We start from the raw sequence: 12,449 nt of genomic DNA, 5'->3' as shown, positions 1-12,449 counted from the left end.
CTTCTCACTCAGCCGCCGGGTACTACACACTCCCGACAGGCCTCAAAACCAGTAGTACATACTTTACAACATGTAACCAGGGTTTCAGGGATTACTATATTAAACATTAATCCACAATATATTTATCATTAACATGATCTTGATGAATCAGGAATCGTCAGTTGGCAGTGTGTGCGATGATTTTTACATAATTTGATTTCTACATCATTTGAACACAGCAGCTGCTCTCAACTCCATGTAAGCATTTATGAGAGAAAACAAATGAGACAAAATTACTCTGAAAACTGCTTCACTTTTTCAACTTACGTTGCGGTCATGCATACCTTGAACCTTGTATTTCTAAAATGGCATTTTTACAGAAAAAGGAATAAAAAAAAAGAAAAATCATAACTTAAGTTTAGTCAATAAAAAACATTTTATTCCAAGTCATTTTGTAGCATTTGCCACAATGTTGCCACAAATGTAAAGAACAGAATTTAAATTATGTCCAATAGTAGAAAATGTCAAAAACGGACAGCGACATTTTACATTACATCAGTTGACGGCAAACCCTACATTCAACGTGGTGAAATATGATCAACAGTTACATTTCTGGAAGGCCAGAGGCCCATATATAAAAACAAGCTTGAGCCACAACGGAGGAGGGAGGAGTCGTGTCTGAGCTCCCATCTGTCCCGGCAGGCCGCTAAATTCCACGGTGAAGCTGAACGATATCGGTACATTTACACTGGGGACCCTGAAGAGCCTGGAGCTTTACATCTGGATACACTTTTTTTTGACAAATACAATATTATAAAAACTTATTACTCCTACTGTGTAAATCAATACAGTAGGAAACTGATTTACAGACCTATTTATAGGCATTGTCTGCCACACCGTACCTTTGATATATTTTGCGTTCTTTAAAGTATTTATGATTTAGCTATTTCCGATGGTTTGTATGGTTTGTTACTGTTGAGGTAACTTTTTGTAATTTAGACTTAATACATTAAATATAAATCTTTAGACCTCACTGATGTTCAGAGAGGTCGGGTGAAGGCCAAAATGTTACATGAATTCCTAACTAGAGGGAATTCTAGAGGGAATTCTGCTAAACTATAAAAGAAGGGGGCATTTACACTGGTCAGGTGCGGTAACACACTTCCCTCTTCAGCTGGCGGCATTCGGGCTTTAAGCATTCCTACCTTATTCAACTGAAATTCCACCCTGCTAAGCCCATTTTTAATTAATAATGAAAGCATTGTTTTTTTGAATAACCAAAACCACATTTATATTTAATTAAAAATATTTAGGTTTAAAATTGATTATTTTCAGGGGTGATTCAACATCAGCCATTTCACAGAATATTTACATCTATCCAGATGTTTTCCTGGTTGGATTCTAAATTCTGGAGGGACTGCTGTGGAGCATAAATATGCGAACCTTTGAATTGCTGTTCTTGTTTATCATGCATTATATGAAGTGAATCATCACTACTGCTTTCCTGTACCAACTTTTCCTCCATGCCTCACCAGAACATTTGAATAGGGAACAAATGCTTCATACATTGCATTGTGTACACCTATTGCACAAACACCAGCTATTTCCTGATTGGATAGACGCATCACATTGCCTGGTCCATTTGCATAAAGTTAGTCTCCGCTCATGTTTTCGCCACACTGAATCCTTTGGACTCACAGTGCCAGACCGATTATCATGCAGTCTGCAGCCTTGCCTGATGGAACCGATGCTGCTTATGAAAACAAACCGTATACGTTGTGGTGTGTCAACATGCCAGAGCAGCGAAAATGCAGCCCAGGACAGAGGACGAAGACACAAGACAGTAATAAATAGTTTGGTCCGGAGAAAGTGATGTGTTTGTTGCTTGTGACGCTATGCATCAATTGAGCACAGTTCAGACCACTTTCTGCCGGTGACCTGCAAAATATGCCCCAGCTCACTTGAGCATATCATACCTGTCTTCCCCTGTCTGATATCCTAAAACCACATCCAAGGCCCCACACATCAAACTGCTCACTGAAGCCCCACTTCCACCCGCCCGACTCGGAGATTGAGATTTTGTGAGAGAGTTGGGGGGGGGGGTTTCCCTCGCTCATTCCCTTGGCCCATGGACCGTGACCGCGCCATACCAGCTCCATTATCGGAGTTCAAACCCGGAGTAAACTCTCGCTCGCCATCACCCCCCATTCCAAAATCGCTCACGTCAGTTTCGCTTCAGCTGATGATAAATTAAAGCCACAGAACAATAACAACAACATGTAGCGGCAGAGCACAAGGAGGGCAGTCAATATCCATCCGGAACATCTCCAAGAGGCCATAAATTAAAACCGAGGGACCGACCACACACACACACACACACACACACACACACACACACACACACACCTCTTGGGTCATGATTCCTTTAATGGCAATTTCTTTGCTGCCTTCCCAAGATGGTTAAGGACGGTCACAGCTGATTGCTTTTTAGGAATCTTTCGATTTATGGCCGGGGCCGAACCCTGCCAGAACGGCTGCTGGCGGCCCACTCATTCGGAGAAGAAGATCAGCGCTAATTGACTGGACAAGATGGCCTCCCTCATCCAGCGGCACGGCAGGCCGGGCCCCCGCGGAGCAGAGTCTGAGGAGCCATCAAACCTGCCTGCTCGTGACCCATTATATTCATCCATCAGCTCCTGCTGAATATTCATCAGCTCACGCACCGTCTCAGCCAATGGGCCGGTGGGCCTGCTGGGGGTTAATGGCAATTGGATGAGCTCAGTAATCAAATCAAACCGCATTCACTACCGCAGCATATACAGAGCGCAAACTACTCGACCCCAGTGCAGCAGAGAGAAGGGGGGGGGGCAGTTGGTGGAGGGAGAGCGAGCGAAAGAGAGAGAGAGAAGCAGAGAACAGCACTGCTGAGAGCCAAGAATGACAGTTAATTAATCTTGATTAACCTATTTAATAAGCATTAAGTGTGATTTTAAAGAGGCCTCATTGTAATCAGTTTCAAAGAATAAATCCGAGACACAAAAGCTGCTGTTGAAGGCGCTAAAACAGTGGGGTAGGGTAGTTATCCTGACTAAACAGTGCTCTCGTCTCACACACACACCGAGCCACTCACTCACTCTTTGCAGTCCTAGAGAGAACTGATTTGTAGTAGTATTGAGTGTTTAATTTCTAGTGAGCACTCCAGATGAAGTACCAGCCGACATTCTAATCCCTCCAAATGTCTCAGCTTCTTCTCCATGTTCCATCAAGATCTCACACACACACACACACACACACACACACACACACACACACACACACACACACACACACACACACACACACACACACACACACACACACACACAGCCCAAGGCCAAGTGCATGCAAACGAAGCTTCACTCTTACAAAATTCTTTGTTCTGAACATACTGTACTAGGATACATTCAGTACCCAACAGTACTCAAATCAAACATTTAATTTGCTAAGCAGGAATACTTCTTCAAGGTTGTATTCGCAAGCTACTATACCCATGTTACACCTAAACTCCAAAACTAAACTAAACTACAAAAAATACTTTCATTTATAACTTCAGCTTTATTACAGTGGATGTAAAAACAACCACTGCAGGCTGAATAGATATATATATATGTATATGTGTTTTTTTCTTCACAAAAACAAGGAATTAATTTATTTACTATGTTAGACGACTGTAGCCAGTTGCACCAGCTGAACACAAGTTCAATGGTAGGTTGAGGTGTAAATGCCACACTAAACCACACGTTGAGCATAGTTAGCTTACAACTAAAAAAGTCAATCTACCGGGATGCAATTTTTCACAACAATGATAAAACACCCTCACACTGCCTGCCCCTAGCTAATGTACCCTAAACGAATACCTCCTAACATCCTAAAGACCTTCGAACCCAAGTTTAATGCAGGAGCAAAACTGTGACAAAGGGCAAATCTTTCACACATCCATACAAGTCAAAGCACTGATCCATAGGCTAGCCGTGAACCAGTATGCAAGGCCAAGAAAAACAAATTCATTAAATCAGCGGCTCCCAGTCTCAGCCTGCCCGGCACAGGGTAGTGTTCTCCCTGCTCCAACATACCTGATTCAACTCACCACCTAATCACCTAAGCCCACTAGGAGTTCAATCTGGGGTGTAACAGCAGGGAAAACATGAATCAGTAGAAGCCTAAGGCTGGATTCTGAGACTCCTAGGACTATTTTCAAATATGAATACATGGGGGGCACATACAGTTAAATCAAAAGTAAAAAAGCAAATGTACAAACTTTTAGCTGCTTGCAATAAACCAATCAAACAAGAACAATTTAAATAGCTAATCACAGAACAAGTGGTTACTCCAAATTTAACACCACGTTTAATGACTACTGCAGTCTAAAAACGATCAACATTATTAACTTCAAGACAAGCATATTTAGTACTTAGTAGAGCACATTTTACTGTTATGACCTGCTGCAAACATAATGCACAGCCAGACACCAGCCTCTAGCAGCGTTCCTGAGCTATTTTAACCTATTCCTCATGGCAAATAGCATCCAGTTCACTAATATTCTTGGGTTTGTGTACTTCAACCACCTTCTACAAATCCCACCAAAGCTTTTCTATGGTGTTTAAGTCAGGCGACTATATGGTCACACTAGAATCTTCCAGGACTTCTTCTTAAACCAAACATTGGTGGGATTGCGGTCTTGTTGTAAGGTCCAAAGATACCAAAGCTTCAGCTTCCTCACAGAAGGCTTGACGTTTTCTCCTAAGATTTCGTGATACTTGACAGAATCAATCTTGCTCTCCACAAGCTGCAAATTTCCAGGGCCAGATTTTTGTTGTGCTTTTGAGATAGTAGTGGGTCTTAAACGGTTGGGCATGGAGACCTTCGGCATTTAGTATGCATCTTACTGTGCAAACTGAAACCTCAGTGCCTGCTGCCACCACATCTTGCTGCAGGTCTTTTGTTGTCACTTAAGGCTTTGATCACCTGCCTCCTCAAAAATCCGGTGGCAGCCAGGGATGACTTTCTCTTTCTGCCATGTCCAGGTAGTGTAGCCAGTGTTCCTTCAACTCTGATCTTGTGAACCATGCTTCAAACTATCTTTAAGAAAATTCTGTGCCTATCCTTTTCCTTGGTGTGTAAGGCAATGATCTGTTCTCCAAACTTTCTGGACAACTTTCTTGAATTGGTCATATTTCTAACATGCCATTAAAGGTCACAGCCAACAAATCATTTCCTACTCTTTGGCTGTACAATAACTGACAAAAGAGAAAGAGCATACATAAACATTCAGGACACAGTCGTATCATCTTTCTGTCATCTTACTGTTTATGGTGGGTGGAGTTACCCAGCATGCTAAATTTATCAATAAGTTGGGCCACTTGCCACCAACCACAGCAGACCTATGGTGGCATAAATGTGAATGGAAACAAACTTAGCTTGCAAGCTCATCGTCAAGTAAGCTCCTCTCATGAGCGGAGCTGAACACACAAGCTAAAATCATCCGACTGATACCAACCACAGTTGCTCAATGCGCAACATGGAGGACTTCATGGTGGTCACTCTGGTCAGTCTTCCAATTCAAGCTATAGAGACTCCAACAGCTACTGCAAGACTTCGCTAGATAAGGTGGCGTTCCTGCTCCAGAGTCTACAGAACGGGACCTCATAAGAACTGGGAGATAAAACAAAAGCCATTAATAATAATAATTTCAAAAAATATTTATACTGTTCTATTCTTATAGTAATGAACAAAGCTATGCTATGCTGTTTGTGTGAGCCATTGTGGTGGATCACTGTAAACCAGCCAATCAGAGCAGAGCTCATTAAATAATTCACCGTCCCACCATAAAAGGAAAACCTGCATGTGAGGTTCTTTTTCTGCCTCGACCAGCATCTGCCTCAACCAGAGCAATTTAAAATACTGAACAAAAACATACTATGGGAGCTCTAGCCTTACAGCCTGTAGCCTTATGGCTGAAATATGTAAATGAATTCTATTGTGATTGGCTGCCCTGTACAGCACCTCATTCCAATGCATTCCAGCCTGAAACACCATTTCAGGGTGAAGGAAAAAGAACGGAAAAATCTGCCCCTTCAACACTCAAGATCAGCTTAAGTCTAAAAGTTGCCTAACGCTAACATAAACAATCCTCCCTAAAACTGTGAAAGCCACCAAAGGAATTTCTCCCTATTGCACCAAAGTGCAGCTCTGTACTTTCCACTTTCTAGAGGAAGAGCAGGCTGCTTCAGATCGCTCGGCAAAAAGGGAAAGTGAGAAGGGTGACGTTGAAAATAACTTCGTCTTTGGGCCGTTAGACAACAGTGACTGCCAAAATAAACGCATGTCTGTCACAGGGTAGCACATAGTGAGACGACGAAGCGTCTGTGCTTCCTCGCCAGTTTGGGTACAACCAGTTCAAAGGCAGTCAGAGACAGTCAAGGCCAGTGGCTGCCACACTGTAACATGTCAGGACAAAGTGAGACGCAGACCGTCAAGGAAGATGAACACACAATACATCTCTTGCACCAGGCAACAAATCACCATACAGCAAATGCATTCCAGGCCAAAATGTGGAAATGTGACAAACTGATAAACTGCCTTAGTCTTAAGCTGCGCAAGTTCAACCATCCTGACTGGGCAGCATAGTAAGGAGGATGACTTAGAAACTCCAGTGTTGAGTGTTGGGCCACCGCATTGTGTGGCAGAGAGAGAGCGAGAAAGAGAGAGACAAACAATGATTGAGAGAGAGAGAGAGAGAGAGAGAGAGAGAGAGATTGAGTGAGTAAGTGTGCGTGAGGGCAGAGGCTGTGTATTAGCAGTACAGTGAGCCGAGACTGGGTGATTGATTCAAGGCCCGGCCGGTCCGCCAGCCTGCCCTCGTCCCATGATGAATGACTGGAGGTTTTAATTAACCTTCTGCACACACATCAATATTATTCAAACACATTACTCCATTTTCCCTTCCCTTCCATTACGCCGTAACCTTTAATACACAGCTTTGGGGCTCTTTCTGAAAGACCAGGAGAAATGAAAAATTGTAAATACTGAATAGAGGGGGAAAATGTTAGGGAAAAAAAAATCTATAAAGAAGTTTTTTTTCTTCTCCTTTCTTCTACTCAGCACAGTTTTCTGGGTAGGAAATGGTCAAGTGTAATGGAGCTGATATTTGTATCGCAGCTCAGCTCTAGAGGGCAGTAGAGAGAAAAGGTCCATGCTTTCCGTCCCCCTCAGACTGGATCTGTGGGGCGTGTGAGACGCAGGCTTATTGCAGCAATGCTCCACTTTGCAGCACAGACCTGGATGAATATTCTTCTTTCATTTTCATTTTTTCCATTTTCAGTTTGGTAACTGTTGAGAAAGTGTTTCATGCACCACTATGTCTCCATCTGAATTCCATTATGAACTGTGGGCATGTAATTAGCACTTTCAGAGTGTGTGTGCGCACGCGCATGTGCACATGTGTATGTGTTTTGGGGGGCGACTGGTGCTGCAAAAGCAGGAGCAGTGTGGCGCGGGACATGACCATGCTGGAGTGGGTAGTTGATTGGTTGCTGGTTGGTTTATACAATAAAACTGTGCGAGATATCATTACTAGAAGAACGCCTATTTTCCACAATGCTCAGTCATGTTGATGAGATCAGTTGCCTTGGAGTTTAAATTGTCCCCCCATGTTGCTTCCATATCCCAGACTAGACGGAGCAGAGTCACGTGACCATGTGACACGCAGTAGTGTGTTTTTAAGGGGATAGTACATGAACACCCAGGGGAAAGTATTAACAGTATTAACCTACTACAATCTCTTCAGTTAACTAACCGTATCACCTGGACCCAGAAACACTACGGCAACGCTATACGGTAAGACTAATTGCAGTGTTCTTCTTTCAGTACTAAAAGCAAAAGCTATGCTGTGCTATGTGATGCTATTTCAACCAGAGGGAGAATAACAGGGTTGTAAATAGGCTGGTAAAATGGGCATTTTTCATCCCACCCAACGTCACATTTTCTATTTATATATCAAAGAACAAATACTTAAAAGATCTAAACACAGTCTACCGCTACTTTTATATGTTTAAACTTAATATTATCTAAAAGTAAAAATGATGCTACTAATGGCCATCTTCTACAAGCTGTATCGGAATGCTTCGGGCCGCCTTCATGATTGCGACAATTGCATACAAAAGCATTTTTAAGTAGGGCTGGGCAATATGACAATATTTTATCATGTCGTGATGAATTTTGTTATTGTGATACACATTATACTTTTATAATAATATTGAGGATATTGTTAGTGCTTAAAAACACAGATCAGATGCAGGTTTCATTACAAACAGTGCAATTAGACTGGTTTAATTAGATGAAGTGCAGCATCTGTATCTGTATGTATTTAGTGGCGTATATAGATGTATGCTGATAAATAGCGTGTATTGTGAAAAATGTCCAAGTCTTTAGGTACTATTACTAAATCGCCCAGCCATCTTTTTAAGTTACTTAAGTTACTTAGTTACTTTAAAGAGTACCTTGTTTCCTCAACTCCACTTAAAAGCCTTGTACAGTGTTTGTTGTTTAAGATGAAGGAGCACATTCAAAGACTATTTTACATGACTATTAAACACTGACATGACCATGACTGACCCCATGTGCTTTGTCGGTGATTCTGAGTTCTTCGGTGCCCTTAGGTCTTTTCTCTGGGAGGCATGCTAACAATGCTGCATTGTAGAGGGGGTGGTGTTGTAATAATCAGGAAGAGGCTTGTGTTTTAGATGACCGAACCAGGGATCCCACGCCTTGATTATATAGGTGACACATTCCACACATACACACAAACACTCCCTTACTACACCTCATTCATATAGAGTATTTGTAGGAGAAGAGCTTTGAGCAATCTCTGATCTATGGCAAACTTGCGGATGATTTACAGAAAGAGCAGCTCTGCAGAAAATAATCTTGGCGAGTGAAACTCTGTTATACTGTAGGACTGTTCCACCTATTGCTAGATTGCTTTTCCTCATTTTTAAAGTGATGGCATTATTCCTTTGAGATACACATCTTTGCTTGTTTTAACCATTCGCTCTCAAAATCCAGTCAAAACCAGGAAACTTCACTAGCTGTAATGACTTCTAACTGGAAAATGTCTATATGATATATTTAAATATCAAGATACTGGTCGAAGACTATTCAATTTACCATCACTGATGCTTAGATTTGACAAATAATTCAGCTGTATTACAAAAGAGCGGAGTGTTTAGGCAACGACTGGATGCTCTAATCATTCACAAAAATAACCACCCTTTAGCACGTACCACAGGTTTCAACACGGCTCGTTCCTACAGTAATGTTTTCACACTAATCAGAGGTGTTTCCAGCGCGAGTTGCCGCTCCTGGCGTCATCTGCAAGCACAGACTGAAGATGTAGACTGCAATCCTGATCAAACAAACAACCATCATGGGGTGTGTGAAATTAAAGCCCATTTTATTATTATTATTTTTTTTTTATACTCCAAACTATAAAGAGACTATTCTGAAGATATGCTCCCCCTTCACTTACACAAGTAGGGAGTGATGAATTCTTGGATCAACAGGAAACACTAATGTTGGCTGTGACATTTGGGAAAGTTGTCACCATAGCAACATCGCCGCAGAGAAAGCGCATTCCACATCCCACCCTGGATTTATGAGCTAATTCCTGCTCACACAGAATCGAAGCACAATAGCTTGTGTGTGTGTGTGTGCATCTGTGTGTGTATATACAGTATGTGTGCAATTATGTACTTGCACAGAACGTAAGCAAGTAACAAAGAAATATAATTCACACGTTCAATAAAAAGCATGAGCGCCATATAGTTAAAAGTTAATAGCTGTAATCGTTATCTTTCAATTATTAAATTTTGCCTTCTTTTATATAGAGGTTATTGCTCAGTTAGGGGCTCCATTCCCTGTGGCAACTCCGTGCACACACACACAAACTTTGTGCTTATGAGGCAATATCCTAGCAATGAGAGGCAGACACAAGCATACACACATACACACACAGCGTTTCCTTCATGTCTATTAATTAGCGTGAGGAAATCAAAAGCTTTACATCTGATCGGCCATCTGAAGTCTAAGTGAATTCAATTAGGAGGAAAATGCCCTTTTGTGTTATCAAGTTAGAAGTGACCACACAGTTCAGTATACAATAACGGCAGATACAGAGAGAAAGGACAAACATAATACTCAGGAGGCTCATTGCAGAGGAGGCTGAGGGAGGGCGGCTCAGATGAGCAGGGATTTTTATATATAGAGGGGAAAAAAAATGACTGGGGCCTACATCAGCATTTGGAAAGGTTCAAATTTCCATATGAAACTTAATTCCCTTGCAAAAGGTATGCTATATTCCCAAAAATGACTATACAGATGGACTGTCTCAAATGTCGCGGGCATTTTTTTTTTTTAAACATTTTTCTCCCAGTGTAATCACAGCCAATTCCCAATGTGGTGCATTTCTCCACTATCACACCCGAGCACATCACCCCCCTGATGCTATGAAGTCATAATGTCTTTCTCAGGCTCTGGCCATATATTATTGTTGTGCATAGAAGAAAATGCTAATGCAGAGTCACTTAACTCCAGCGCTGCTGGCTGATGCTGCTTAGAAGAAGCTGCAATTCTTCCCACTACTGAGCAGAGAGGGTTCTGTACAGCAGCAAAAAAGGATCTAGAACCCTATTCTGATGACGGTTTAATCACTTTTCTGTTCTTAAGGCATACACAAAAGATAATCCATCATAATGAAGAACCAGTAAACCATGCAAATTCTCTGGGATGTTCTTGTTCTCACTATACAAAAACCTTTTTGCTTTTACCAGTAGTCAAAACTACAAAGTCTTTACAGATCTCCTAAAAGTCCACATTTTTGCTCCAAACCAACTCGCAAGACACAGGGAAAGAGGAGCAAAAATGTGGACCCATCTTATTCCCAGAGGACTAGCTTTGACAACCACTGGTTATTACTATAGAACGATTAAGGGAGATCCCTTGTAGGAGGGGTTTAAATCTATAAACAAATCAATACAGCTCACCACTGCAACACTGAACCGCTCTTGGATGATTCACAGGCCGTACTTAAAAACACACCGAGCCCAAGCCTCAATCGCATCATTCATCAGGTTTTACATTTGCCTTACCTTGTCTTTATCTTCCACCAGGTCAGAGAGCACATCATCAGGATCCAGAATTCCCCCATCACAGTATTCCACATGGTGGGTTCGAACCAGGAAGTCCCCCTCCTGCACAACACACAGATAGCATTGACATCCTCATCAGCCAGAGCACACGATACTTACACACCAGCCCTAACCTCAGCCTTATCAGTCCTCTACAAACACTTCTGCAAGGCTGTTCCCATGGTGCAATCCAACACCACAGATCAAAGCTCTTTCTCATATTGCTTTGTTTTTAAAAACCCAGAAATACCACATAAACCGGGACAACAAAAGACTTCTGAAATGCTCCTTCACTCGACATAAAATATGTATTAAGACAGATCAAACCAACCTACCAACAAATAAATAAATAAATCTCTTTATAGGTGGGTGATGGGCTCACGCTCTCACACAGGGCGATGGGCTCATTAAAACACCCTCCATCGATCAGTACCCTATCCCCCAGTGCCAGCCAGGATCTTATAGTTCCTTCAGATCACAAGAACACATGGTATACTGGTCTCAGCTTCACACGCTTTATACCACAGAGGTACACAGACCATCTATAACGTACTGTCTGGTAAGCTGATGGTCAGTTCCAGAGTTTTCAGGGCAAGAATACAAATTTGAGAGGTTCATAGAGTCACATTTTTAAAGGTTATACATTTCCATAGCTACTTAATGAGCTAACGTACATAATTTTGAATGCCTGTGTAACAGAGGTTTGCCTAGCCATCATGTTAGGAACTTGCAACTGAGGTAGGGGTTCGTGGCTGGGCCTTTTAGACATGCACTCATCATACAGATGTCTGTGATGCTTGTTGAAATGTCGATAAAGGTTTGTGGTGTTTCCTCGTGAGGTTAGCACCAATGCTCGATATGTCTTGCAGTGTCGGTTTTTGATGCAGGTCAGTTTTCCCTAAAACAAAATAATCCCACACACGATGTGCTGATTTTCTTTTGTAGCAACTCATCCACTAAACCTTGTGCTTCACTTACTTGTTTAGATGACCTGCTCATCTTTTCCCTGACATCTAATGTCAAGGAAGGCAAAACTGCAGCTCCTGCAATTAAAGAATTGCATCCATCCAAAAAACATTTAATCTTCTAGCTCCAGATTATACTGTAGTCCTGTCTGAGAATTATGCACCCCTACATGTCATGCAAAATAACTGTTAGTGGCTAGTTATTATGTCCACCCCTTTCCTGTAAAGACTGATGGTTCTTGGCAACATTAAGCAAGCAAAAGTATACAAGCAGAGGGTGCAG

The 12,449-nt window shown here is 41.9% G+C and overlaps 1 protein-coding gene across 5 annotated transcripts in view; it reads right to left on the bottom strand.

Annotated features, from left to right (window-relative positions):
* pard3bb (par-3 family cell polarity regulator beta b) overlaps positions 1-12,449 on the bottom strand; it is a 297,029-nt gene that overhangs the window by 265,699 nt on the left and 18,881 nt on the right. For all 5 annotated transcript variants that reach the window (XM_072685655.1, XM_072685657.1, XM_072685659.1 and 2 more), the window contains one exon: positions 11,163-11,264. In XM_072685655.1, coding sequence (XP_072541756.1) covers positions 11,163-11,264 — 102 coding nt within the window. The remainder of the gene's footprint in view (positions 1-11,162; positions 11,265-12,449) is intronic.

The sequence above is a fragment of the Salminus brasiliensis genome, chromosome 8 (assembly GCF_030463535.1).
Source record: "Salminus brasiliensis chromosome 8, fSalBra1.hap2, whole genome shotgun sequence".
Taxonomy (NCBI): domain Eukaryota; kingdom Metazoa; phylum Chordata; class Actinopteri; order Characiformes; family Bryconidae; genus Salminus; species Salminus brasiliensis.
Note: the sequence above shows the minus strand (reverse complement) of the source record. Positions and strands in the feature narration are given on the sequence as shown.